The following is a 22,698-nucleotide window of genomic DNA, read 5'->3' as shown; positions in this document are numbered from 1 at the left end:
GTTCGGCCCATGTTCTGGGTCAGATGGGTTAATCGTGTGACATTGAGTTCGGGCCCAAACTTCTGAAATTGGGCAATTCTGGTTAGCCGGACCGGATCACAGCGTGGGTCGAAACGGCTCAATCAACGACCGTCTGTGGCTCCTGGAATCCCGATCGTGCGGCCACGGTTGCTCGGTTCGGTTGGAATTGGGGGGGGTGGGGTTGGGGAGGGAACCGAAGGCGAACCCTAAGCCGGGGAGGAAGGCCAGTTCGCTCCCGGGCTTGTCGTATTAAAATGGAGAAGCGGTTGCGTCGCCAGAGCTCTCTGTCACTCTCTCTTTCCTCAGAGCGGAAAAGAAGTAAACGAGCGGCAGAAGAGGGCGACGGGCGGCGAAAACAAGGTATATTTAGGGAGAACTCAACGAGAGCCTTGGTAGTTGTGCCATTCTTCTCGTTTCTTCTTTCCCTGTTGGTGTCACCGCGTGAATGAATCATCTGTGTCTACTCTTCAGGGCGAGAACTTCATTTTTCCTAGGTTTTTCGCTCCCGAACCTGCGTTTCTTGGTTCATTCGTCTCAACGTCGTTCTTTTCGTGTTTCTCTGGTTTGATTTGGTTCGTTTGAGATCCGATTTGGCCGGCCCTTTTTTATGTTTGATCTTTTGTGCTCGTAATTCTTTCTTTTTCTTCTAAATTCAATGATTGGTTTGGTTGTCTAGAGTTCTTTTTGGGGTATTCTGAACTAGTTCTGTTGTTCAAAATGTGATTTTTTTTGTTGCATTCTCGTTCGTGTATTTGTTTGATGGGAAGATGGATCGGTACCAGAAGGTGGAGAAACCAAGAGAGGAGATCCCAATCAACGACAATGAGATCCGTATTACGGCGCAGGGGAGGATGCGCAATTACATTACCTACGCCACCAGTCTGCTTCAGGTATTCACCAATAAAAAAGCCTCATATGACCCTTAGTTCACGCCCTTTTTCTTTACCATGCTATGCATTTAGCGGTAGTCTTTGGAAGATTTAAGAGTTTCGCAGATCATATCGAAGGTGAAGCCCACAGTGATATCTCTAGTAAAAGCTTTAATGGCGGGAGAAGTAGGATACTTGAAATCTAGTGAGTTCATAATGCGTATTATCTGTCACTATTTCTACATTCAGTCATTGTTCACCCTTTAGAGGTGATAATTGGCACCTGCTAGGGCTCGTGCAAACATAAGGAAGATAATTAATGCATTTCTTTGGACACTGGGCTAGTCTTTTTTTTCCTCTGGGGTTTTGGATCTCATTATGAAACTTAAAATGGTTATATTTGTAATTTAATTTGTTCAAGTTAGAACTTTTAAGCAGGCAAGCAGTACTCAGAGAAAATATTAGTGTATAAGGTTGCAAATTTGTTTGGCAGCTCTGTCGGATTGGTTTTAATATTTAGTAACACCCAGTCGTACACAAAGGTCTTATGAGTAAAATAAAGTCGAAAGGTTGATCGATGAGTTTTGTTATGGAAAATTGTGTCTCTACCAGCATTCTTTTAAACAGACCTCGTGCATCATTACGAAATGCATGACTATAAGCTGCTTTTTCAATTCTTTGTGGTCACCAGATATCAGCATTCACAAGTATTCTTACAGATATCTTGGATATATATGTGCACGCCTTCAGCGCTTGACCTTCTTGCTGCTTGTTTAATTATTGTGAACTATTTGTAATTTTTTTGAAGGAGAAAAGTTCCGGTGACATTGTTTTCAAGGCAATGGGTAGAGCTATCAACAAGACGGTTATGATTGTGGAATTGATCAAGGTACTCAATTTATTGTTATTTGGGATGTTATGTCTTGTCACTGTTGATCGTAAAAGTTTTTGGGATGTGCATGCCAATTTGATATATAATTCTTTTCTAACGAAAACCAAAAGTAAATGGAGGTGATATTTCTCTCTTACAAATTTCCTTACATATATACTGGTGAAGCAGAGAAGGATTGTTGGTCTTCATCAGATTTCTGCTATTGGATCTATTGATATAACTGATACATGGGAACCACTCGAGGAAGGACTACTTCCGTAAGACAACAATTTGTTTTGTTTTTGATACAAAAAGTTTAAACTGTATTGTGGACATTATTGGAGAGTGGAGATTAATACATAGTCGTATTATAAATATTTGTATCTATTGAGTTTTTTTTTATGAGTATTATCTCCTCCTTTTTCAGGCTTGAAACTACTAGGCATGTGTCTATGATCACTATAACATTATCAAAGAAGGAGCTGGATACATCTGCAGTTGGGTGTGAACACAAAACCATCTGTTTGTATTTTTGAGACTATATATGCATACAATTGATGGTTGAAATTGGACTACAATCTGTCAGCTTCTTTCATACTAAAATTGCATGAATGTCTATATTAGTCCTTATTGGTGTTTGCATTCTCCTGTATATTCAGAGTTTTGCTTCTTACAATTAGTACTAAACAATTGCTCTAAAAAGTTTGGTTGACTAGGTACGCTAAGCGAACCATGTTATATATAATTTTTTGTATTTGCATGCCACGTACAACATCATGTGCCATATAATTCACTAAGGTACCAATGATAGCTATATGTCATGTCTTTTATCCATCTCCTATTTAGACTTGCAGAATCTATGTTTAATCAAAAATCCATCTTGTATATGTTTATATATAATCAAGTTTGTGGCTATGTTTTTTGTTCTAGCTTTGACCCAATCTTTTGTCCACACTATGAGAACGCAATATCTGGAACATTAGACATGTCGCCCTTAGGTAACTAGGTGTTCTGGGTTGCTATTTACCACCATAGCTAGTTCTTGATTATGTCAACTGGAATATTATAAATTATAAAAATTTTAAACTTGGTGCAAACAACAGTAACTAAGTTTATGCTATATGTTTACTTTTATATATTTAATGAGTTGGCACTACATTTCTTGCTAAAGCCAGTCACTCCAATAGATGTCCTTAAATGTGTCGAATTTGCAAAACTGGTTTTCTTATTTCGATATATGCGAGTTCCTTTGTGAAAAATTGTGAAAACTGGTATTTTAGGTTTAGTTTGGTAGATTTTGAATATTTTGGATTGATAACTAACAATTTATAATTATAGTCCTCCTGTGGAACATTAGGTGATTAATTGGTGTGATTCTGCTATTCTCTGGCAAATCTTGTTATTCATGACTCATGTTGAACTATGGACTTGCCTCTTACATTCAATGATTATGCAAGCATTATGGAGAATCTGGAGATAACATGCATTTGAGCCATATGGCAGTCCTTTGTGCCTTTGTGTAATCTTGTAAATAATATTTATTTTTGTTATGGCCAAATCTGAAAATAGAATATTGGTGTTTGGACCCATTTCTGAGTCTGGTGGGTCGGAAAGTTAACTTGCATTAACAATCTAATTCTACTACTAGGAATGCCATATTATGAGTAGCTTTTCCTTTAGATATAAAGAAAGAATTGAATTAGACTCAATTGCTTTTTGCAGATATCAATCTCCTTTGCCTGCAGATCAGGTGAAACCATCAGCAGAGTTTGAGTACGAAGGAGGTAATTTAAAAATTAAATATCATTTATCACTGTTGGGGGCGCCCTCATGTTCACAATGTCTTATTTACAATGTAGAAGGTTCACCTGCTGGCCGTGGTAGAGGCAATGGTCGTGGCAGGGGAAGAGCTCGTGGTAAGTATGCTTCGATTCTTTACGGAAGTTCGGTTTTGAATAGCTAGACTTCTTGAGAAGTCATGCTGACTGATATGCATATGCTCTATGTTTAGGAAATGGTGTGGTGGACTATGGTGATGGAGGATGGGACAACAGGGGTCGTGGTTTTGGTCGAGGCAGCTATGCCCGAGGTAGAGGCTGGGGTTTCCGTGGTCATGGCAGAGGAGGCTTTGGTGGTCGACCTGATTATCTGCACGAGACAGGCTACAATGATCAGGCTCCTATGCCAGCCAGAGGCAGAGGTTAGTTGATCCTCCATCCTCCCGTTCCCTTGTCCTCTATGTTTTAAGTCCGCTCTTCTGACTTGCAATCTTTCCAAAAATTAAAGCTGTAAACAAAGGGAAAAGAAAAACCATAAAGAAACTGGGGCATGCCTGCTATCAAAAAGCAACCCTACCAACAAGAAAAGAAAAAAGAAACTTCGTTGTGGCACCATATGTTTCATTGTTTCACCATTGAAACTAGATTGGAATTAATGAGAGGTGATAAGTTCGAATCTGAGTAGTAAATAGAAATGTGCTTGTGTGTTGAAGTTGAGGTTAGGCAAGCCAGCTATTATGATGAAATGGCTCTTCATCTGACCTGACCTTTGTGCTACAATCTTATCACTCCAGGTCGTGGTCGTGGTCGTGGTCGTGGAAGGGGCCGAGGTTTCAGATCAAATGGACCCGTCCAAGCAGTTAATGGTGGAACATGACTTGATGGATCTGATTTGCAAGTTTCTGCTCCCAGTTGTCGGATGCCTGCTCTATTTTCTTCTTTCTTTTTTTCGGATGTAGATTAGCTGCAGCATCTGAATAGTTGTAAGGCTTGACACCATAGCATGTTCCTGTTGTGGTTCTGAAGGTTTAGGTAGCTGATCCATTTGTTCTGTTTTTCCTTAAATGACTAATTGTAGGATTCAACTAAAAGAGCAGTGCATTCTTTTGATTTTTTATTTTATTTTTTTAAATGGTGGTTTGTTCAATGCTTAACTCTATTGTTGTTTCTAACTAATGTATTTTCCGGTATGTGGGTAGCATTTAATGAGGATATTATCGGTCTTTGTAAGAACTGCTGTAATCTTTTTGTGTTGGGAAAGTCTTCATATGTGATTATTTGTCTTTAAAAACCATCGTAGACAAAGATTATGGTTTTTGCTGTTTTTATTTTCTTTTAGGTGGGCGTTTGGTTCGATTGAGAATCGAGATCGGTATTGGAATTGGAATGGGAATGATCGGTTCATATATATCATGGAAACTGGAATGGAATATCAACAAGTCCTTTTATGATTGCTTCTTTGTCCTAATTGAAATCATGATTAAAAAGGTGAATAGAAGAATAATGAAATGATTTATTAGTTTTTTTTTTATGTTTTTATTCGTTGTTCTATATGCTACCGAGCTGAATTCAAGAGGGATCACAGATACCGGGAATGAGAATTCGATCATCGGTAAAGGGAAGTAGATTCTTGCTTTGAAATCATCAAATACAATTAGATTCTGGTTCACAAAGATGATCAGATGCCCTTCCCATCTTGTTCGAGTGCTCGTCGACTTACGCCTCGAGCCCACGAACGAAACCCCCCCCCTCAACTTTGTCCGACGTAGAAAACCCTAACCCTAACTCTCGAGCATTCACAGGGCAGTAGTGGGAAATGAAAGCAAAAGTACACACCACCTCTCCATCTCTTCCATCGCAGCAACAACATCGAGGCTGCTTTTGATTTTACGTTTGATGTTCCTACTATAATTCTTTTCTTCATCAAAACTTTTATGTATTGAATCGATTGATTATCGAACTTGAATCTTAGATCACCATCGACACTCTACAACAACATCTTGTACGATCACGATCACCATTGCAAAGTCCTTCGATTATTTTCTGATTGAATTATTTGAGTGATATATTTTTGTGACTTGCAAGTCCTTCGATTATTTTCTGATTGAATTATTTGAGTGATATATTTTTGTGAGATACACCGGGATGCAATCGTTCGTTTTGAATCTAACTTTAGTCTTTGTTTTAATGATCGCTCTTAAGATTGCAAGAATTCTTTTACAGTGTGCAACTTTATACAGTAAAAACCAAATAATAAGAATTTACAATCATTTGAGCCGTTTCCGACTTCCACGCTTCAACTCATCAAAACCACAAGAAAATGGATATCTGAGCCATACGAAAAATACTTGAAGAATTACGTTTACGAACCTAAAAGACACAGCAACATGTCTTATCTCAGGAATCATTTTGCTCTGACAATTAACATAACAAAAAAATTCATAAAAAGAGAATAAGAGAGAGAATGTGTTGGCGATCTTTGAAGAACCACTCGGTGTATTAAAATAAAAAGATAATAAACATATTCTACATGACACTATATATTGTGAAAAAAAAATGACAAGAATATAGTGCAATTGGCACTAACTACATCCAGGAATTACTTCCTAAATGCGTTATGGATCAAGAATCTGAGACTTTGGCGACAATTTTCATGAAACAAAACCATACAAAATTTGCTGTAGAGAACCATCCTTCAAGATCTTGGGCTGTTCAGCGTTCCAGAAGTGAGGAGATATTCAAATTGACGGCAATCAGCTCCTACTTCATTCAGTGCAGGAATCAGGTGGGGCAAGATTTTTGCTAGTGTTAAATTGAAGCCGACCGAACAAGAATTCTCCTGGCTCTCTTCAGTTAAGCAGCCATCCTTTGTTAGTGAACCGATCAAGCAGCCACGCGTGTAGTAGGCCTCACAAGCTTTAAGAATGTAATGACCACGTCTGCGGAAGTGATCCTTGACAAAGTCTTCAAAATGCTGCATCGATGCATACACGATTTTAGATAGGCAAATGTTCATTGCAATACTGTTCTCACGAAACTGTATCAGGATTTATTTTGCCAACTGGAAAAAATCTTGACTCTCCAAAGAATACACAAGGAATTTGGCGATCTAAGAAGCTACAAATAAGATTTTGCATACCCATTCATTATCCAAGAATTTGATAGAACTGATGGCTATGTTACAGGAATTCAGATGCATTAACAGATATCTGAGACCATCTTAAGAAAATGTAGTGCATGTGTGCAAAAGAAGGAAACAAACTTGCTATGATTTTTTTTGTGCTTACCGTGGGGGGCCTTCTCAGGAGATACAACATGGATTTCAAGTTCGTTAGGTATGCGTTCTCGTTGTATGGAGAAGCATTTTTCTCACCTTCAACTGTTCCAATATGCTTTTCGTAACCAGCTTCATTGAAGTATGGCTTATCGTTAAGAACCAATCCCTGAAGCGAAACTAGAACTTGGAGGACACTGGAAAATGATGGATCCCAGACTTCACTTCCCTTGCCTGTCCATGTATTTAGCAGACTTAAGCAAATTTTCCCATCCACGTACAAATTGGGGTTCATCCGCAAGCCACCAGAATGATAATATACTGACTGCAAAACCAAGAAGAAATAAAAGTTGAAATTATAATTAGCTCAAAAGGTAATGGAAGATATAAGAATAGGAGCAAATGAAAGCAAACGGTGTGAATCATGAACTGAGAAGTAATTTGTCCTTGATACACTCACTATATGTGAAACCTAACCAGAAGATAATGATATCACAGTTACCGGTGGAACTTGAGGGTACTCTGAGGAAAGGTGAAAATCAAAGAAGAAGAGGCCATCCTGATATGGGGTTCCATATGCTCCAACTATTACGGCTCTTATTAGATCCATGCGGTCCTCAAATACTCGAACATAAATATCATCTATAATCATAACAAAATTAGAGCACATTTATTCATGTCTATATCAACTCTATAAATTGTTAATTCAGCTAGTCATTCACATACCAGGTAGGTTCTTCTCAAGAATGCTCCATTCTCGCTGAACCTTTTTGCCCCACTTTCTTCCACCGGTGCCCTGCATTTTTATTTTTATAAAAATTTCCATGTTAAGACAGCTACAGAAATTATATAAAAGCACAAACATCCAGATAGGAAAATCATGTGTCTAGATATTATATTGAATCTATAATGAGTTGTATGCAAATTTGCCACAAGAAATGAGTCGCATAAAATGACACAGAAAAATAATCAATTACCATTTCTGCGACAGCAAGAAAATGATGATCCAAAGGATTTTCTGCAGTATCAAAGTGCTTGAATTTACATGGATCATCCATGCTGTGTGATCCTTCACTGCCATCATGCAATCCCATTGATGCTGGTTTCTCTAAATTGTCCTCAATTTTCACTTCAGCCTTTTCTGTTGCTTCCATGTGATTATCCGTTTCAATGTTCTCATGTATCCTTTCTGCAATAAGACCATCTGAAACATCAAAACCTTTATTCTCATCCTCCCCATCTAATTTACTTCCAGAAAAGTCAAGGTCTGCCTTGTGATTAGCGTCATTTGCTTTTTGCTTATCCAAACCTGATGACTCTAACTGTTTCTTAGCCCGAGAAAACAATCCAGTGGTGTGCTTGACAGCATAATCAATTGCGGCAAGAGGTAATGTGAGTGGCCTACTTTGTCCACCACTACTTTCTTTTTCTAAAATTGTAGCACTATGTTCGCCTTGCAAATTGCTGTCACTAGGATTCTGTGGATCAACTTCCTAAAAATGGAATACTTACAGATCACAAACATGAAGGGAGGAAATGAAACAATAATAAAAGATTGGTTGCAATCAAAACGAAAGTAGTTAGCAGATAAATCAACCTTTTCAGTGCCTTCAAGTACATCCATTTCATTTTCACTGGCTGTTTCCCAACTAGCATCATCATCACTAACTCCAATATCATCGTCGTCGTCGTCATTATCTTCATCCTCCTCCTCGTCATTGTCATCATATTCGTCTTCGTCCTCACCCTCACCCTCATCCCCATCCTCAAATTCACCCTCACACTCATCCTCACCCTCACCCTCACCCTCATCCTCATCCTCATCCTCACCCTCACCCTCACCCTCATCCTCATCCTCATCCTCATCCTCATCCTCATCCTCATTGTCACCGTTACCATTATGCCGATAAACAATATAAACTTCCTGAGGTGGAACCTGAAAGACAGATGAGTGACTTTCAGAAACTATTTTACAGAAGAGGAATAGGAATGACAGGATCAGTTATAAGAACATCTATAAGCAAACAGTCAGATGAAGAAAAAAATTAGCAGAATTGTCCATGTAATATATGCGATGGCCTCAACATCGGTACCAGTAAATGTTCAGCCAGAGGTATACCTTTGACACCATCCCATCAGCCCATGAAACTTCAATATCACCATCCTGGAGACCAACTATATTTCCAACCCATGATAAACTTGTAAAGTCCTCACAAGCTTCATTATCTAGGGCCCGATTCTCTTCACTGATCTCTACATATTCCTTGCTTGAATCATCTGCTGTTTTTTGGGTATCAAGTTGATTTCCCTGTGTCTCAGTAGGAACTTCAGAGTTTGGTATATCATCAGAAACAGGAGGCAAGCGAACAACAACATCACCATAGAAGTAATCATAATCAGCATGCCGTTCAAGTTCATATGCACTAACAACTTCCTCACCGTTGAACTCCTTCAAATCTCCGGGCCTGGATGCAGGTTTAAGCCACCTCACGCACACAGTTTGCTCCTGAGAGTTCGCACTTCTTACAACTCCCAGTCGATTTGTTTCAGAAGAACTGCCACCTTCATTTTGTGCCTTCTCAACCACAAACTCTCCAGGAAAAAATTCATGATCATTTGGTGTATCAAACGGTATTAGTGATGTTGATTGTAGACCAAATTCTGTTGTCCCATCTTGCCAGGCCACATCAACTTTGTTAAAAGCGTTTACAATCAGAAGGGCTCTTTCAAAGTTACCATCTCTTCTCCAAATTTTCTTATCTCCCCTAAAGAAAAACTTCCACGGCTTCCTACGGTAAGATGGCCAGCTTCCATTAGCAGGCTTCTTTGAAACTGAATATGAAGTACTGCACGACCAATTTTTAGGCAAATCATTTGTATGTGGATAAGACGGAAGGAGACACCAATCAGCTAATTGCCAATTTATATGCGAAGAACAAGACAACAGAGTCAAGTTCTTTGGGTTCTGCTCTTTTGAAGGAAAAGTTGCTGAATTATCACCAACACCATGGACAGCTGAAGCTATCCAATAGACAACCACTGAATCTGTCTGAACTTTGATGACAGTACCTTTGAGAAGCTTAGCCTTGCGACTAGAACCTTCAAAAACAGAAGAAGAAATGGCCCTAACCCTTTGACCCGGGTAGTAGGGGCAATCTGTGTCACTAACAACTGGCATTATAAGAGGTCTAAGTTGCAAAGGATCAGGCTTCACAACTTCACAAATATAACCATCATCAAACAGAACAGTCACGTTATCAAATACTTCATCTACTTTGCCAAGCCAAGGTCCAAGAACCACAAAATCTCCAACGCTAAATTCCCTTATGTGTTTCAAAGCTCTAGAGGAAACATTTTCTATCACCACACCATCTGTAGAAAGTAAATCAACTGTCATATTGACATTAATAATAACCCCCAACTGTCCAGTTGGATCAGTAGCAGAAGCAACAATATCACCACGCAAAAAACTTCTATCTACAACCGTGACATCATTAGTATTTTCCACAGTTTCAGAACCATCACACCATAATAATCTAACCTGGCCATCTTGAAGAAAATCATTACTACCACCATCAATAATATTACTGTTAACATCACCATTACCATCTCCATTGCCTTCATCGTTGTTATCCTCATCCTCCTCACTGCTATCATACCCTGAGATGCTGCCCTCAGGATCTGAGTCACCAGCTGTTTCCAGAACAATTCCATGTAGACCTTTACACTTACTGCATTTGACAACATCTTGCCTATAAACAAATACGTCTGTAGCCTGGGTATCAGTCAGTTCGCCAGTTTTCACTGGCTTCCCAACATCAGATCTACTCTCAGCGTCAGAACATGAAGCATTTTGTTCAGAATCTATTGCATGTGGCACGTTGTTCACTTTCATTGTAGTATATCCAGTGAGACTTTCATGAGCAAGGTGATGACCACTTTCCATCTAAAATTTATCTGTAGAAAGATGTAATTTGGTTGTTCATCAAGCCATGTTAAATTAAAAATAGCACCAAGAATATCAGTTTTGGAGTGAGTTATGGTATTGTCTAATGGTGCATTAAATTTCTACTTTGTGTGAATAAATATTTAAGGTTAATGCTATTTCCAAAAGATAGAACAACATACAATTTTGATATATAATCAATCAAATACAATGGACAAAAATCCAGAATGTAACATTAAACCAGATTATGAAAATTGCACTTTCCATCTTAGAAATGCTACCCCTCAGTATAAAAAGGAGTGAGGATGGAGTCTCCTTTTTTCTTAGTCAACTGATAAATATCTAGCATTTACAATTATTAATGCTACATAGCCAACACATTATAGAAAACAACAGTACTCCATGAAGAGAGATGCATGTACAGAAAGAACTTTAAACATCAAATAAGTTCATCAATAGTACCAATCTCAATCTCAGAAATGTTATATGGTTGTGTCATAAAACTGTTAGTATGCACATCAGACTAAATCTGGAATGCCAATCAAACCAAGGTACACCCAACCAGGTCGAAAGCCTGATTGCCAAAATGTAGGCTGCATGTTGAAGCTAGACAAGAAGCAACTGCAGAAAGCCTCTTTTGAGACTTGAGATGAGTGTATCGGGTCTGTGTATGACAAGGACAGATAGCCTGCAGGGCTTCAAAGCTGGTTTCCATCCTCATTGAGACTTGTATATGCATTAGGACAGAACAAAAAGACAACTATAGGTGAAGACATGAATCCTTATCGAATCAGGAGAGAATCTCAACACTTCAGGTTAAGCTTACATGGAAATGGGAGCTGACCAACTGACTAGACACCAACAAACCCAGTTCTGCTAGATTTGTGGCTAACCAGACATTCAAAAAAGAAGAGCTGACCAGCTTAGGAGTCGGCATTCTAGCCCTTAAGGGTTGTCAGTCACTTTTGACATGAAAAGAGGGATGATCAGTGTATTGACAGCAGAGGCAGCATGATTCATTGTATTTATGAAAACTCTAGACCAATTTTTAGTGAACTTGACAAGATGTATGAAGTCTGTATCATTAGAAACCATCTGTACAGCCTAATTTAACACGATATAGTGTTGAACTGCTAAAACTTGTCCTCGAACATTGGCCCAAAAATCGGCTTCCATGAAATAACTTTAAATGATCAAACTCAAATGCAATATGATTTAGAAGATTTTTGCTTTGCAGAAAACATAAATGTAATCCCTATATTCTCAAAACCTTGTTGCCCAACAATAAAAATGTGTACAAACATGTAATGGACAAGTGTTGTCATCAAGCACTCACTTGGGCGCTCGGGCGAGGCGAGCCTCGACTATGGTTTGGGCGAGCGACTTCACTCGGGTGCCGCCTAAGTGGGCACCTAAGCATGGCCGATGGGTAGCTCAGTCGGTCGCGTGGTGCAACACAAGCAACCAAACTCAAGTTGTGTCTGACTTGTTAAGTGCCCTAATTGGACTTGGCTCAATTCGGATCCAGATGAAGCAATTTGATCCAAACCAAACAGGGAATAAATCATACTCTCCTCTCCCCCCAACCCACATGGACAACCGATCGAACCTACTGTGATCTCAAACTCTACTTCCTTCCCTCCACCATTGGTTGCTCCGTCTATAACAGTCACAGCTTCCGATGCACACCCATGACAAGGTACTTCCTCTCCAATGATTGCGATCCGAGTGTACACCCATCATGGTTGTCTCCTCAACTCCGCCACCAGATGCTTCCCCTCCAATGATCACAACCCCTGGTGTTGCCTCTACCGTGGCAATACCCCCTTCCTCTCGTGCACAGCCCCCTCTCCCTTGATAATGTTGATGATGTAGTGAACCTTGACAATAATTGACTTTGTTGATGAAATTGTGAACTCTTGATATTGATCTCCTTTTGTTTTGTTATTTTTGTTATTATATTTGGACAGCATAGTACTTTTAGTACCTTATATATGGTTAAACGTATATCATTTGATGTCTTAATGGTGATCTTTTGAATGCAAAATGACATGAAACTCATATATTCTTTAATTTTTCATTTTAATGGTTATATTTATCCTTAATCATATTTTTTTTATTTATATATTGGCGAATGTCTCTCTTTGCTTGGGTGAATGCCTAGGCAAGCACTTGGCACCTCCGACATCTTGGAACCTTAGCATCGCACCTAGTACCTTTGACAATGCTATAATGGACAATGTTTCAAGAAATATTTAATATACCAAAGTACCAAAACAAACCTCTGTTTAGAAGGCATACAAACCAAATCTTTTAGATTCTTAAACTTTTAACTTAGATTCTTAATTTTTTAAGTGTTAGTACAACATAACCCCTAAAGCCCAAGCAGAATAAACATTGGATCAAACATGAACAAGAATAACTAACTACCTAATGGCATTGTTTAGAAACTAGTTTCTGCATTTGATTAATGTCATTGTTAAGAAACTACCTATTGGCGAGCACAGCAATTGATATTCGAACAATCTACCAAGAAAAGTAACAGAGTTCACCAATATATAAGATTCACCATTCTTAGAACGGTTGATCATCCCTCTAGTACTATGGTCTGAAAAGAAGCTGAAAGTTCAGGTCAAATTTATACTTTCATGGAAACTAACCCGGCAATCATATTTCGCTGAATCACCAAAAAAATCACAAATTCCCAATAAAGATCGGAGAGGCCATAAGAAGCCACAGCGTTCCACATGGGGACATGAATCATCTCACAAACGGCAAGGCCGCCCCGCTCAAAAACCCTATCTTAAACAGATAGAAGTCGAATATAAATCGTCTACGAGGATGGTAAGCTAAACACTGGCCTTCTCACCCACACGTATCCAAGTTGGTCTTGAAGTCCAACAGACCGAAATATCAACATCAACAAACCGCAAGGTTTACGCAAAGACCGATCTGAAGACAGAAAAAGTCGAGGGTTCGATGCCGACTGCTGAGCTAAAGATGCCACGAGACGGGCATGCTCTCGGGATCACCAGAGAAGTGAAGTCATCGACAGAGGCAAACGGATGGACTGACGACGAGAAAAAGGAAGAAGGGTTTCGAACCTCGACGGCTATCGCGAAGGCGGCGGTTGGCCGATGGCGACGAGGCGGAGCGATCCCGGGCTTGAGTGCGACGACAAGACGTGACAAGAAGTATCGATGGCTGGAAGAAGCCAAAGAAACCAATAAAGAATAGAATGCGAGAGAGAGAGAGAGAGAGAGAGAGAGAGAGAGGGGTTTTGTTTTGTTTTGGGTCTGTATATATATCGACATCTTGCGGTCTATTTGTTGCACTTTTGAATCGCCCGCGACGATGTAATGCTCTTTATATTCTTTTCTAATTTGGAAAACCAAAAATGGTACACATTTCCATCCATTATTATCTATCTTCCAATATTTTTTTTTTATATTTTAAAAGTCATCTCTTCAATCATCATTTTATGTACTATTCTTAAATAACCTAAAATAGAGTTAGTAAAATTTATTTAAATTTAATTTTAATTTTTAATTAAATTAATGTAATTATTGTCCACTGGATATATTCAAGTGAACTTCCTAATATTACAAAAAATCTATTGAACATTGTAATCGGTGTGGTGTGATAGTGCTATCATAGTATTTATTTATGAATGTAACACTATAAAATTTGTCCGACTCATATCAATGTTTTAACGTAGTATATAAATATAATATAAAATATAATAAAGCCCAATAAATCCTTCAAATTTGCTCGCGTTGAGCTAACTCACTGACTAGCATCGACGATTACTAAAGCCCTCCATAAAAGCTCCCTCAGGTCTTCTGCTTGCTTTATTATAAGTATCGTAGGATCCTATAAATAACTTTTGCAAGGTTTCTTGTCCAACCCACTTACTTCCCAACATTAACATATTAGGACTTGAACTAAGGTTGACTCTGCATTATAATCAAAATTTGTTACTAGATCTTTTCAAGATATTATGGTTCAATTTTTCTTATACCATATGTTTTCTTGGATGTCATCTTTTATAGGTTTGACGCCATGATGTAATAAAAAGTTAATACTTATCAAATAAAAAGATGTTAACAACATATTTAATATGAATTTTTTTGTATATAATCTTTTTTATTATTTATAACGTCATCTTAAAAAAAAATTTAATATTCCTAATATATATATATATATATGCATTCACCATCCTCCCAATTTTCTTTTTTTCTTCTTCTACTTATTAATTTCCTTATATTTCTTCTTCTTCTTTACGTACCAAGTAGTGAGCATCGAGTGATGGAGTGGCAAGAAGCGACCTTAGCACAAGTAGGATTTTGATGGATATGATTGATAATTAAGGAACTATAAATAGAATAATTATATTTTATTATTTTATAGAGTTTATCAATAGTGAATATTTTTAATATTAATATCATATTCGTTTTATCCATAACATATTTCACAAAGATTTCTTGTTTATCATTTACAATCTCATTTTAAATTTTTTTAATATTTTTAAATCATCCTGTTATAAATGAAGGTAAATACTTTTTTTCTTTTCTTTCCATTCTCCTCCTCTTCTTTGACAAACGAGGCAACAAGTGATTATAATATCGATAGAGAGCGATGTTGATAGCGAGGATGAAATAAGAGATTCTCGAGAAGAAAAAAAATAAAATTAATAATAAATAAAATAATATTTTGTTATTTTTTAATAATAATAAAAGAAATGGTCAATAATAAAAATGGGACCGCCGATAGTCTACGTTATGAAATGATAACGTTCTTTAAGTATTATTCATATTCACCACGGAGAAGCTTTGTTTTGTCGCACTTCCCTCCCCTCTTCGCCTCGTCGACTTCCGCCTCAACCCAGCAAACACTGGAACCCGCTATCAAAAACCCTCCGGGCTCCGTCCGGCACAGAAAACCCTGGCACTATCTCTCGCCGGAGATGGCGTTCACGGTGCAACTGCGGGAGTACGAGAAGGTGGGCCCGGGCGTCCACTTCTTCATCTCATCGCCGGCCTCTACGCGGCCCTCCAGAACAACACCGACGTCGAGTCCAGCTTCGAGAAGGCCGGCCTCTCCTCCCCCATGACTACCCAGCTCCGGCGCCTCAACTGCCGAGGCAGCAGTAGCAGCAACAGAGGATGAGGAACCCATGTCCATCTTGGGTTTCAGAATCGAGGAAATATTCAAACTGGTGGCATTCAGTGCAGGAAGCAGCTCTCGCAAAATTTTCTGCTGGTGTTAACTTGAAGCCGGTCGACCAACAATACTCTGCATTTTTTTTTTTTTTTTATAAAAGTATACATATTAGGACAGCCACAGAAATTATATAAAGAGCACAAACATCCATATAGGAAAATCATGTATCCAGACACAGTGATCGATCAGGCAAACAGTGATTACAATATATTGAATCAATAATGAAATTTGCCTTTAAAAAATGAGTTGCATGAAAATGTCAATTACCATTTAGGCATCACCAAGAAAACGATGATCCAAAGGGTTTTCTGAAATATCAAAGTGCTTGAATTTACATGGATCATCCATTGTGTATGATTTTTTACTGCCATCATGCAATCCCATTGGTGCTGGTTCCTCTAAATTCTCCTCAACTTTCACTTCAGCCTTTTTCTGTTGCTTATATATGATTCTCTGTTTCGATGGTCTCATGCATGCTTTCAGCAATAAGACTATCTGAAACATCAGACCCTTTATTCCCATCCTCCCCATCTGGTGTACTTTCAGAAAAGTCTAATGTCTGCCTTGTGATTAGCTTCATTTGCTTTTATCCAATCCAAACCTGATGGCTCTAAGTGTTTCTTAGCCCCAGAAAACAATTCAGTCGCCAATTTGGTACCATAATCAAGATCGGCAAGAGATACTGCAAGTGGCTCATCCACTCTTTTTTCGGACTAATTACAGATTATTCCTGTAATTAGATACCTTTAACATCTTGATTCTTATGTTTTGAAAAGTGAAACAATTGACTCATTGTTCTAATAAGATCTTTTTTTCTTGATTTTTTAACTCTAAAATTATATTTTTAATCTTTTATAAGGATTTCAATATTTCATTTTCATAAATATAGGAATCTCAATATAACTTTTGAAAATGTAAAGCTAAAGGTAACTAATTACATAATATAATCTATAATTAGTCCTATTTCTCTTTTTAAGATTTTATCATAACTTCCTAAAAAATAGAATACTTACACATCACAAACATGAAGAGAGGAAATGAAATAATAAGAAATGATTGGTTTCAATCAAAATGAAATTGTTATCAGATAAACCAACCTGTTTCCCCAGTAGCAGCAGCATCAAGAACTCCAATGTCTCGATCAACAATATAAATTTCCTCTGATCCAACCTGAAAGACAGATGAGTGACTGTCATAAACTATTTTTCAGAACAGGAACCGCAAGATCAGTTTTATAAGCTAATAGTCAGATGATTAAAAAAAAATTGCAGTATTGTCCATGCAATCAATATATGTGATGGCCTCAACATCAGTTCCAGTTCCTGTTCAGCAGCCCATATCCTGGACAATGTTTCAGGATATATTTAAGTTAGCAAAGTACCAAACAAACTTTTGATCAGAAAGCATACAAACCAAATCTTTTTTTTTCCCATCAGTTATTCCAGTTTTAAGTTTCTTAAATTCTTAATTTTGGTTCTTAATATCTTTTTTCTGTTGGTACAACAAAACTCTAAAGCCCAAGTGGAATAAACATTGTATCGAACATGAACAAGAATCACTAGCTAGAACAAATATTCAAACGAGTTTCTGCATCTGATTTGTATCATTTTTAAGCTGCTGATATTCAAACTAAAAAAATGAGAACCAACAGAGTTCACAAAGACAAAAGATTCACCGTTCTTAGAATGGTCTGATCCTCCCTATCCTACTATGGTCTGAAAAAGAAGCTGAAACTTCAGGTCAAATATTGAGTTCACGGCAACTAACCTCAGCAATCATACTTCTCAGAAGTGACCCAAAAGAAATCACAAATCCCCCTATAACTATCAAAGAGGCAATAAATAAGCCCTAGTGTTGCACATTGTGGAGTTGAATCATGACAAATGGCAGGGAAGCCCTGCTCAAAAACCATACCTAAAACAGATCAAAATCGAATGTAAATCGTCTACAAGGATGGCAAGCTAAACACTAGGGTTCTCACCCACACCTATCCAAGTTGGTCTTGAATCCTACAGACACAACTATCGATACCAACAAACCGCAAGGTTTATGCAAAGACCAATCTGAAGACAGAAAGCGTCCAGGGTTTGACGCCGACTGCGGAGCTAAAGATCCCACGAGACGGGTATTGTCGCCGGATTATTAGAGAAGTGATCAACCGGAAAATAAGAGGAGCGGCGACGGGTTTCGAACCTCGACGACTATCGCGAATGTGGCGGGATCCCGATCTTGGGGGCGACGACGAGATGTGGGAGGCGAGGAGCCATCGGTGACTGGAAGAAGCAAAACAAACCAATGAAGCGTCACTCTAAGAGGGGGGGGCGGCGGGGGTCAATTTATAGGTAGAGCTCCAATCGATTCCGGCCCGGATTCGATTAAAACTGAGAACCATGTCTCCGGGTGGGGCCGTGTGGACCGGGTTAGATATATGTCATCAGACCGGCATCTTTCTTATTGCTCAAATGAGTTAATTATATATTATCTTCTATAATTAATTATTTTTATATTGAGATTTTTATACTTACGAAAATAAAATATTTGTTTCCGTTGTTTTAATATTTTTTTTTAAAAAAAATTATTATTATAAAATTATTTTTTAATTCTATATAAAATTTTAATATTTTATTTTTTAATATAGAAATCTCAATATAATTTTTGAAAGTATAATGATCGAAATACTAAAGATAATTAATTATATAAGATTATCTATAATTAATTCCTAAATCTAGATGAAGACCGATTAATTAGTTGAACTATAATTCAATTGGTCTGAACCTACAATTAGACCGACAAAATGATAATTAGCTGTTGTTTTCAGATTCCGGAAAGTGTTTCCTGAAAACAGCGATCGATAACATTAAAAAGAGTTGCTGCCGTTGGTTCCGCGTAGTAGAAATTGTCCAACGCGCCTCGTAACGTTTCGTCCTCACCGACGCTTTCTTCTTCCTCGGTTTCTTCTTGGACCGGATGACGCAAGCGTCGACACCGCCCCTGCCGGCCGCCGTAGGAGCGAACGCGGAGGGCCTTTCGAGGTGGCGCAATGGGCGGGGCTTGAACCTACAGGTAGATTTGGCAGTTGTTTGTGCGTGGATGACATGAAGTCAGCTTTCTTTTACCTCAAGGAAGCACATCAACACGCACAAGCAAGGCGATGCACGAGTACAACGAGAAGGCATGCGTTTCTTAGGTTTTCATTTGGCAAGGCCAGAATACTGCAGGCTAACCAAGTTAGCTAGGAACGAGTACGATTCCATCTCGTCTTCTGTGGTCGCTACACACCACCCGTTCCGCGGCGGCGTAGAGATCGACCACGAGGCGGTACCGCCACTTCTTTCTCCGCCGTGGACACAGCTCCTCCCCCGTCTCTGTTTCCAGTGGGGCCTTCCGCCGAGTGCCGACGGAGCTGAGGGAGGATGAGAGGGAGGGCGAGAAGGTGGGTTTCTGCGGCGCCGACGACTCGCCTCGGGTGCTCCCGCGAAGCTGGACTAGCTGCGTCGCGGCAGATAGCTCGGCGGGGGTGAAGAGATCGCCGGAGAAGGAAGGGAGAATCTCGAGGTTGGCTCCCAAAAGTGCATCCATTCTGGTTTCTCTTGGTGCGTTAGGGGCTCGAAGAGGAAGGGAAGGGAAGGGAAGAGAAGGGGTGGGTTGGGTTTCGTGGAGATATCAATGTAAGCTTGAATAGAAATCCGAGTGGGATCAGGAAAAAGGAAGCCGACTCGATGACTTCCATGACGAGTCGTGTTTCCGTTGTCTCGCGGGTGAGCATGAAAGGAACGGTGGCGCTCTGCGTGTTTCTATGTACTTGTTTTCCTTCGTTTTCCTTGTAGACAATTTCCTCTAGAGTGAGGATGGCATTTCAACGCCTTCATATTCCTTCGCTCTAAACTCTATACGTCTTGTTAGCTTCATATGTGTAATTTGTGATTGTGTTCTAACACTGAACACACCTAAACCAATAATACATACATATATATATATATATATATATATATATATATATATATATATATATATATATATATATATATATATATATATATATATATATATATATATATCTATATATATATATATATATATATAGACCTTTGTTGAAACGGGCGCAAGGAAACATGCCATCGGTTTGTTTTGAAGGAGGCATACAGACGTGTTTATTGCAAACCACAACATGAAAGCTAAAAACTTATGTGCATTAGGGATCACAAAAGGCAGATCTTGTGCCATAATTCCAACATCAATAGTTTACACGACTCTCTCTTTCTCTCTCTCTCTCTCTCTCAACAACAATAACAATAACAACTAAAGGCTACATAGGAGTCTCTCTTCCTCTATGGCTCCCTCTCTCTCTAAGGGGCGAATCTGATACAAAGAAACCCCAAACGTAATGGGGTGGAGAGCACATCGACTCTTCCATAAGTTCGGCGTCGCTAATCCTCTCCTCTCGTCCTCTTCTTCTCGCGCCGCTGCACGCCACACATCCTCGTGACGCGATCGACGGGCCGCGTGGCCGCGTAGATGTCTGCGATCGGCCGGTACCGCGGCGTCCTCCTCCTGGGCCGTATCTCCTCGTCGTCGTCTTCCTCCACGTTCTCCATCGGGATCGTCACCTGGGACGGTGGCCGTGCGTTGACGGACCGCGGAGACGAAGACGAGGTCCGGTCCTCCGCCGTCGCCGTGACGGAGAGGGTGCCGCTGTTGGCGCTGAGCTGGACGAGTCGCTCCGCCGCCGCGAGCTCGGCGGCAGTGAAGAGGCCACGGGGGGCGGTGGAGGCGGAGGAGGAGGAGGGAGGCACCACCGGGTCGAGGTGAAGGGTTTCCATTCCCCTTCGCTTCCGCGATTGCTTGCATCCAACGGTATGTAGCGTGCCGCTGTTTCATTTGGGGGGTGTTTGTAACGGGGAACGTTTTATATATATGGTCTGCGATTCTCCTGGGTTGGTCCTGGCGAACCGCCTCGGAGACCGAGCAGGGCCCACGTTGGGTGCCTTCCGGGTGACAGACGCCAGGGGACGAGTTCCGGGGGAAAAAAAGGAGAACGGTGCGCATCGGAGAACATTCTAGAATGGGAACAACCGGGAACGGCTTTGTGGGCTGATTGGGCCAAAGTGGGTTAGGCCTAACTCTTTCACATTATATAATTTATTATAGTAATATGATTTTAGCTTATTTTTTAGATTGATGGATAATGATGTTTATTTGTGAGTTTTGATCCTATTTTATGATGTAATACTTATGCTGTTTTTTACACCTTTATAAGGTTATTCAAAAGTATTATAAAAATAATTTTTTTAAATATATAAGTTTACAATTTTAGGAAGGAAAATAAATAAATAGGAAAATTTTCATATTAGTTTAGTGTTTATGACTCAGCTTACAGTGGTTTGAAAAATATTATAAATCTATTAAAAATATTATAATTGAGAAATTGGATTTAATGAGCTTACGGTGGTTTAAATGAGTTCTAAAAAGTAATTTTGAGGGTAAGGGAGATCTGACGGACTTACGAGCTCTTGGTTCTTATATTGCTCAAACAAAATGAACTTATCATATCCTAAAAATTCTATTTTTATTAGATAAAAAAAATAATCGAATTAGAACCGTCCAATGTCAAAGTAGACATGAAGATTAGTGAAGGAATTGACAAACAAACACTGAGGAGGAAGACAGCTCGAAGCTTGTGTCTTCTATAATGGGAGAGCAACTGGTGCAGCACTTCCTGGTAGACTTGACTCTTCCAATTAAATCCCTTATCCAACTACCTAAAGCGGCACCCCACACCAAATTCAATCCACAGAACCTGCGCGTCTTCTTCCTCTTTCATCAACACAAGTCATGCCTTCCCTCCTCTTCCTGCGCGACGCCATCTTTGCCCTCATCCTACTGCCTCTCATGGCGCTTCACAACGTCGCGGCCACGGACTACACGGTCGGCGACGACGACGGGTGGAACACCGGCACCAACTACCTCACCTGGTCCGAGAAGTACAACTTCACCGTCGGCGACGTTCTCGGTATGTTCTATACATCGACGACGTACGTGTGTGTGCGTACCAGCGACGATCACTACAGCTTCATCGTGATGTAGTTTTCAGGTACCTGGCGGGGCAGCACGACGTGTATCAGGTGACGGAGGAGACGTACAGGTCGTGCAACTCCAGCTCCGGCGTGCTAAGGAGGTACGCGAGCGGCGCCGACCGCGTCGCCCTCGAGGAGGCGACGACGTACTGGTTCATATGCAACACCAGCGGGCACTGCCTGGGCGGGATGAAGTTCAGCATTAGCGTGGCGAATTCGAGCTCCCAAGGGGGCGTCGAGGCGCAGCCGCAGGCGCCGGCGCAGGGCGGTGCGGCCCCCCGAGGAGCGCCGGTGTGGCTTTTGGGTTTGACCATGGGGATGTGGGGCTCGCTGTATTATTGAATGATGAACGATGCATCACTGGGTGGGCTGGTGATCGATGTAACTCACAACATTGATTGATTGGCTCCGTCTTCCTCTCCATTTCTCATCCTTCGGAGGATTTGAAGTCAGACTCGTAAAAGCCTGCCATTATGAGACAAAGAAAAAGATGCTTTATAGCTGTCAATATTTGGTCAAGTATTCATCCAAACAAAAGGTCAATGAGAGAAAGAATAATGACTGTTGGCAGTCCTTTTCATGGGGAACAAGTGCACAAAGCAAACATTCTTATACTACATGTTCTTCTCCATACCTCAACAT

The 22,698-nt window shown here is 39.8% G+C and overlaps 3 protein-coding genes and 1 long non-coding RNA gene across 5 annotated transcripts; 2 read left to right on the top strand and 2 right to left on the bottom strand.

Moving 5' to 3' along the window:
* The first annotated feature begins 239 nt into the window (after positions 1-239).
* LOC135620333 (uncharacterized) lies at positions 240-4,656 on the top strand. Of its 2 annotated transcripts, none has more exons than XM_065123229.1 (9): positions 240-381; positions 789-911; positions 1,699-1,779; positions 1,951-2,039; positions 2,189-2,263; positions 3,484-3,545; positions 3,624-3,677; positions 3,773-3,961; positions 4,334-4,656. In XM_065123229.1, the coding sequence occupies exons 2-9, from the start codon at positions 789-791 to the stop codon at positions 4,414-4,416; spliced, it is 756 nt and encodes a 251-aa protein (XP_064979301.1). In that variant the 5' UTR covers positions 240-381; the 3' UTR covers positions 4,417-4,656. The 2 variants fall into 2 exon arrangements, with proteins under 2 accessions (XP_064979301.1, XP_064979300.1); XM_065123228.1 differs by having other exon boundaries at positions 3,621-3,677.
* A 1,362-nt stretch (positions 4,657-6,018) lies between these two features.
* Positions 6,019-14,017, bottom strand: LOC135620332 (probable ubiquitin-conjugating enzyme E2 23). Its single transcript, XM_065123227.1, has 8 exons — positions 13,864-14,017; positions 8,933-10,770; positions 8,411-8,749; positions 7,791-8,306; positions 7,540-7,609; positions 7,316-7,455; positions 6,827-7,138; positions 6,019-6,513 (listed from the first exon to the last, which is right to left on the bottom strand). The coding sequence occupies exons 2-8, from the start codon at positions 10,757-10,759 to the stop codon at positions 6,235-6,237; spliced, it is 3,483 nt and encodes a 1,160-aa protein (XP_064979299.1). The 5' UTR covers positions 10,760-10,770; positions 13,864-14,017; the 3' UTR covers positions 6,019-6,234.
* A 1,475-nt stretch (positions 14,018-15,492) lies between these two features.
* Positions 15,493-18,290, bottom strand: LOC135618297 (uncharacterized). Its single transcript, XR_010488961.1, has 3 exons — positions 18,176-18,290; positions 17,080-17,323; positions 15,493-16,054 (listed from the first exon to the last, which is right to left on the bottom strand). It is a non-coding gene; the product is annotated as an uncharacterized LOC135618297 (long non-coding RNA).
* A 3,451-nt stretch (positions 18,291-21,741) lies between these two features.
* Positions 21,742-22,636, top strand: LOC103995555 (mavicyanin-like). The gene is made up of 2 exons (XM_009416159.3): positions 21,742-21,992; positions 22,067-22,636. Exons 1-2 carry the CDS (start codon positions 21,815-21,817, stop codon positions 22,396-22,398), a joined length of 510 nt encoding a protein of 169 aa, XP_009414434.2. The 5' UTR covers positions 21,742-21,814; the 3' UTR covers positions 22,399-22,636.
* Positions 22,637-22,698: the final 62 nt, after the last annotated feature.

Source organism: Musa acuminata, chromosome BXJ2-8 (assembly GCF_036884655.1).
Source record: "Musa acuminata AAA Group cultivar baxijiao chromosome BXJ2-8, Cavendish_Baxijiao_AAA, whole genome shotgun sequence".
Taxonomy (NCBI): Eukaryota; Viridiplantae; Streptophyta; class Magnoliopsida; order Zingiberales; family Musaceae; genus Musa; species Musa acuminata.
This window is presented reverse-complemented; position numbering and strand designations above follow the sequence as displayed.

What these genes read in the sequence shown, in the direction of transcription:
- LOC135620333 (XM_065123228.1), top strand. Translation starts at nt 789, where the DNA reads ATGGATCGGTACCAGAAGGTGGAGAAACCAAGAGAGGAGATCCCAATC. An exon ending in TGATTGTGGAATTGATCAAG is followed by an intron (nt 1,780 to 1,950) that starts GTACTCAATTTA and finishes CTGGTGAAGCAG; the next exon opens with AGAAGGATTGTTGGTCTTCA. An exon ending in AGAGTTTGAGTACGAAGGAG is followed by an intron (nt 3,546 to 3,620) that starts GTAATTTAAAAA and finishes TTTACAATGTAG; the next exon opens with AAGGTTCACCTGCTGGCCGT.
- LOC135620332 (XM_065123227.1), bottom strand. Translation starts at nt 10,759, where the DNA reads ATGGAAAGTGGTCATCACCTTGCTCATGAAAGTCTCACTGGATATACT. An exon ending in TACTTGAAGGCACTGAAAAG is followed by an intron (nt 8,307 to 8,410) that starts GTTGATTTATCT and finishes TTCCATTTTTAG; the next exon opens with GAAGTTGATCCACAGAATCC. An exon ending in TTCTTGCTGTCGCAGAAATG is followed by an intron (nt 7,610 to 7,790) that starts GTAATTGATTAT and finishes ATAAAAATGCAG; the next exon opens with GGCACCGGTGGAAGAAAGTG.
- LOC103995555 (XM_009416159.3), top strand. Translation starts at nt 21,815, where the DNA reads ATGCCTTCCCTCCTCTTCCTGCGCGACGCCATCTTTGCCCTCATCCTA. An exon ending in CACCGTCGGCGACGTTCTCG is followed by an intron (nt 21,993 to 22,066) that starts GTATGTTCTATA and finishes ATCGTGATGTAG; the next exon opens with TTTTCAGGTACCTGGCGGGG.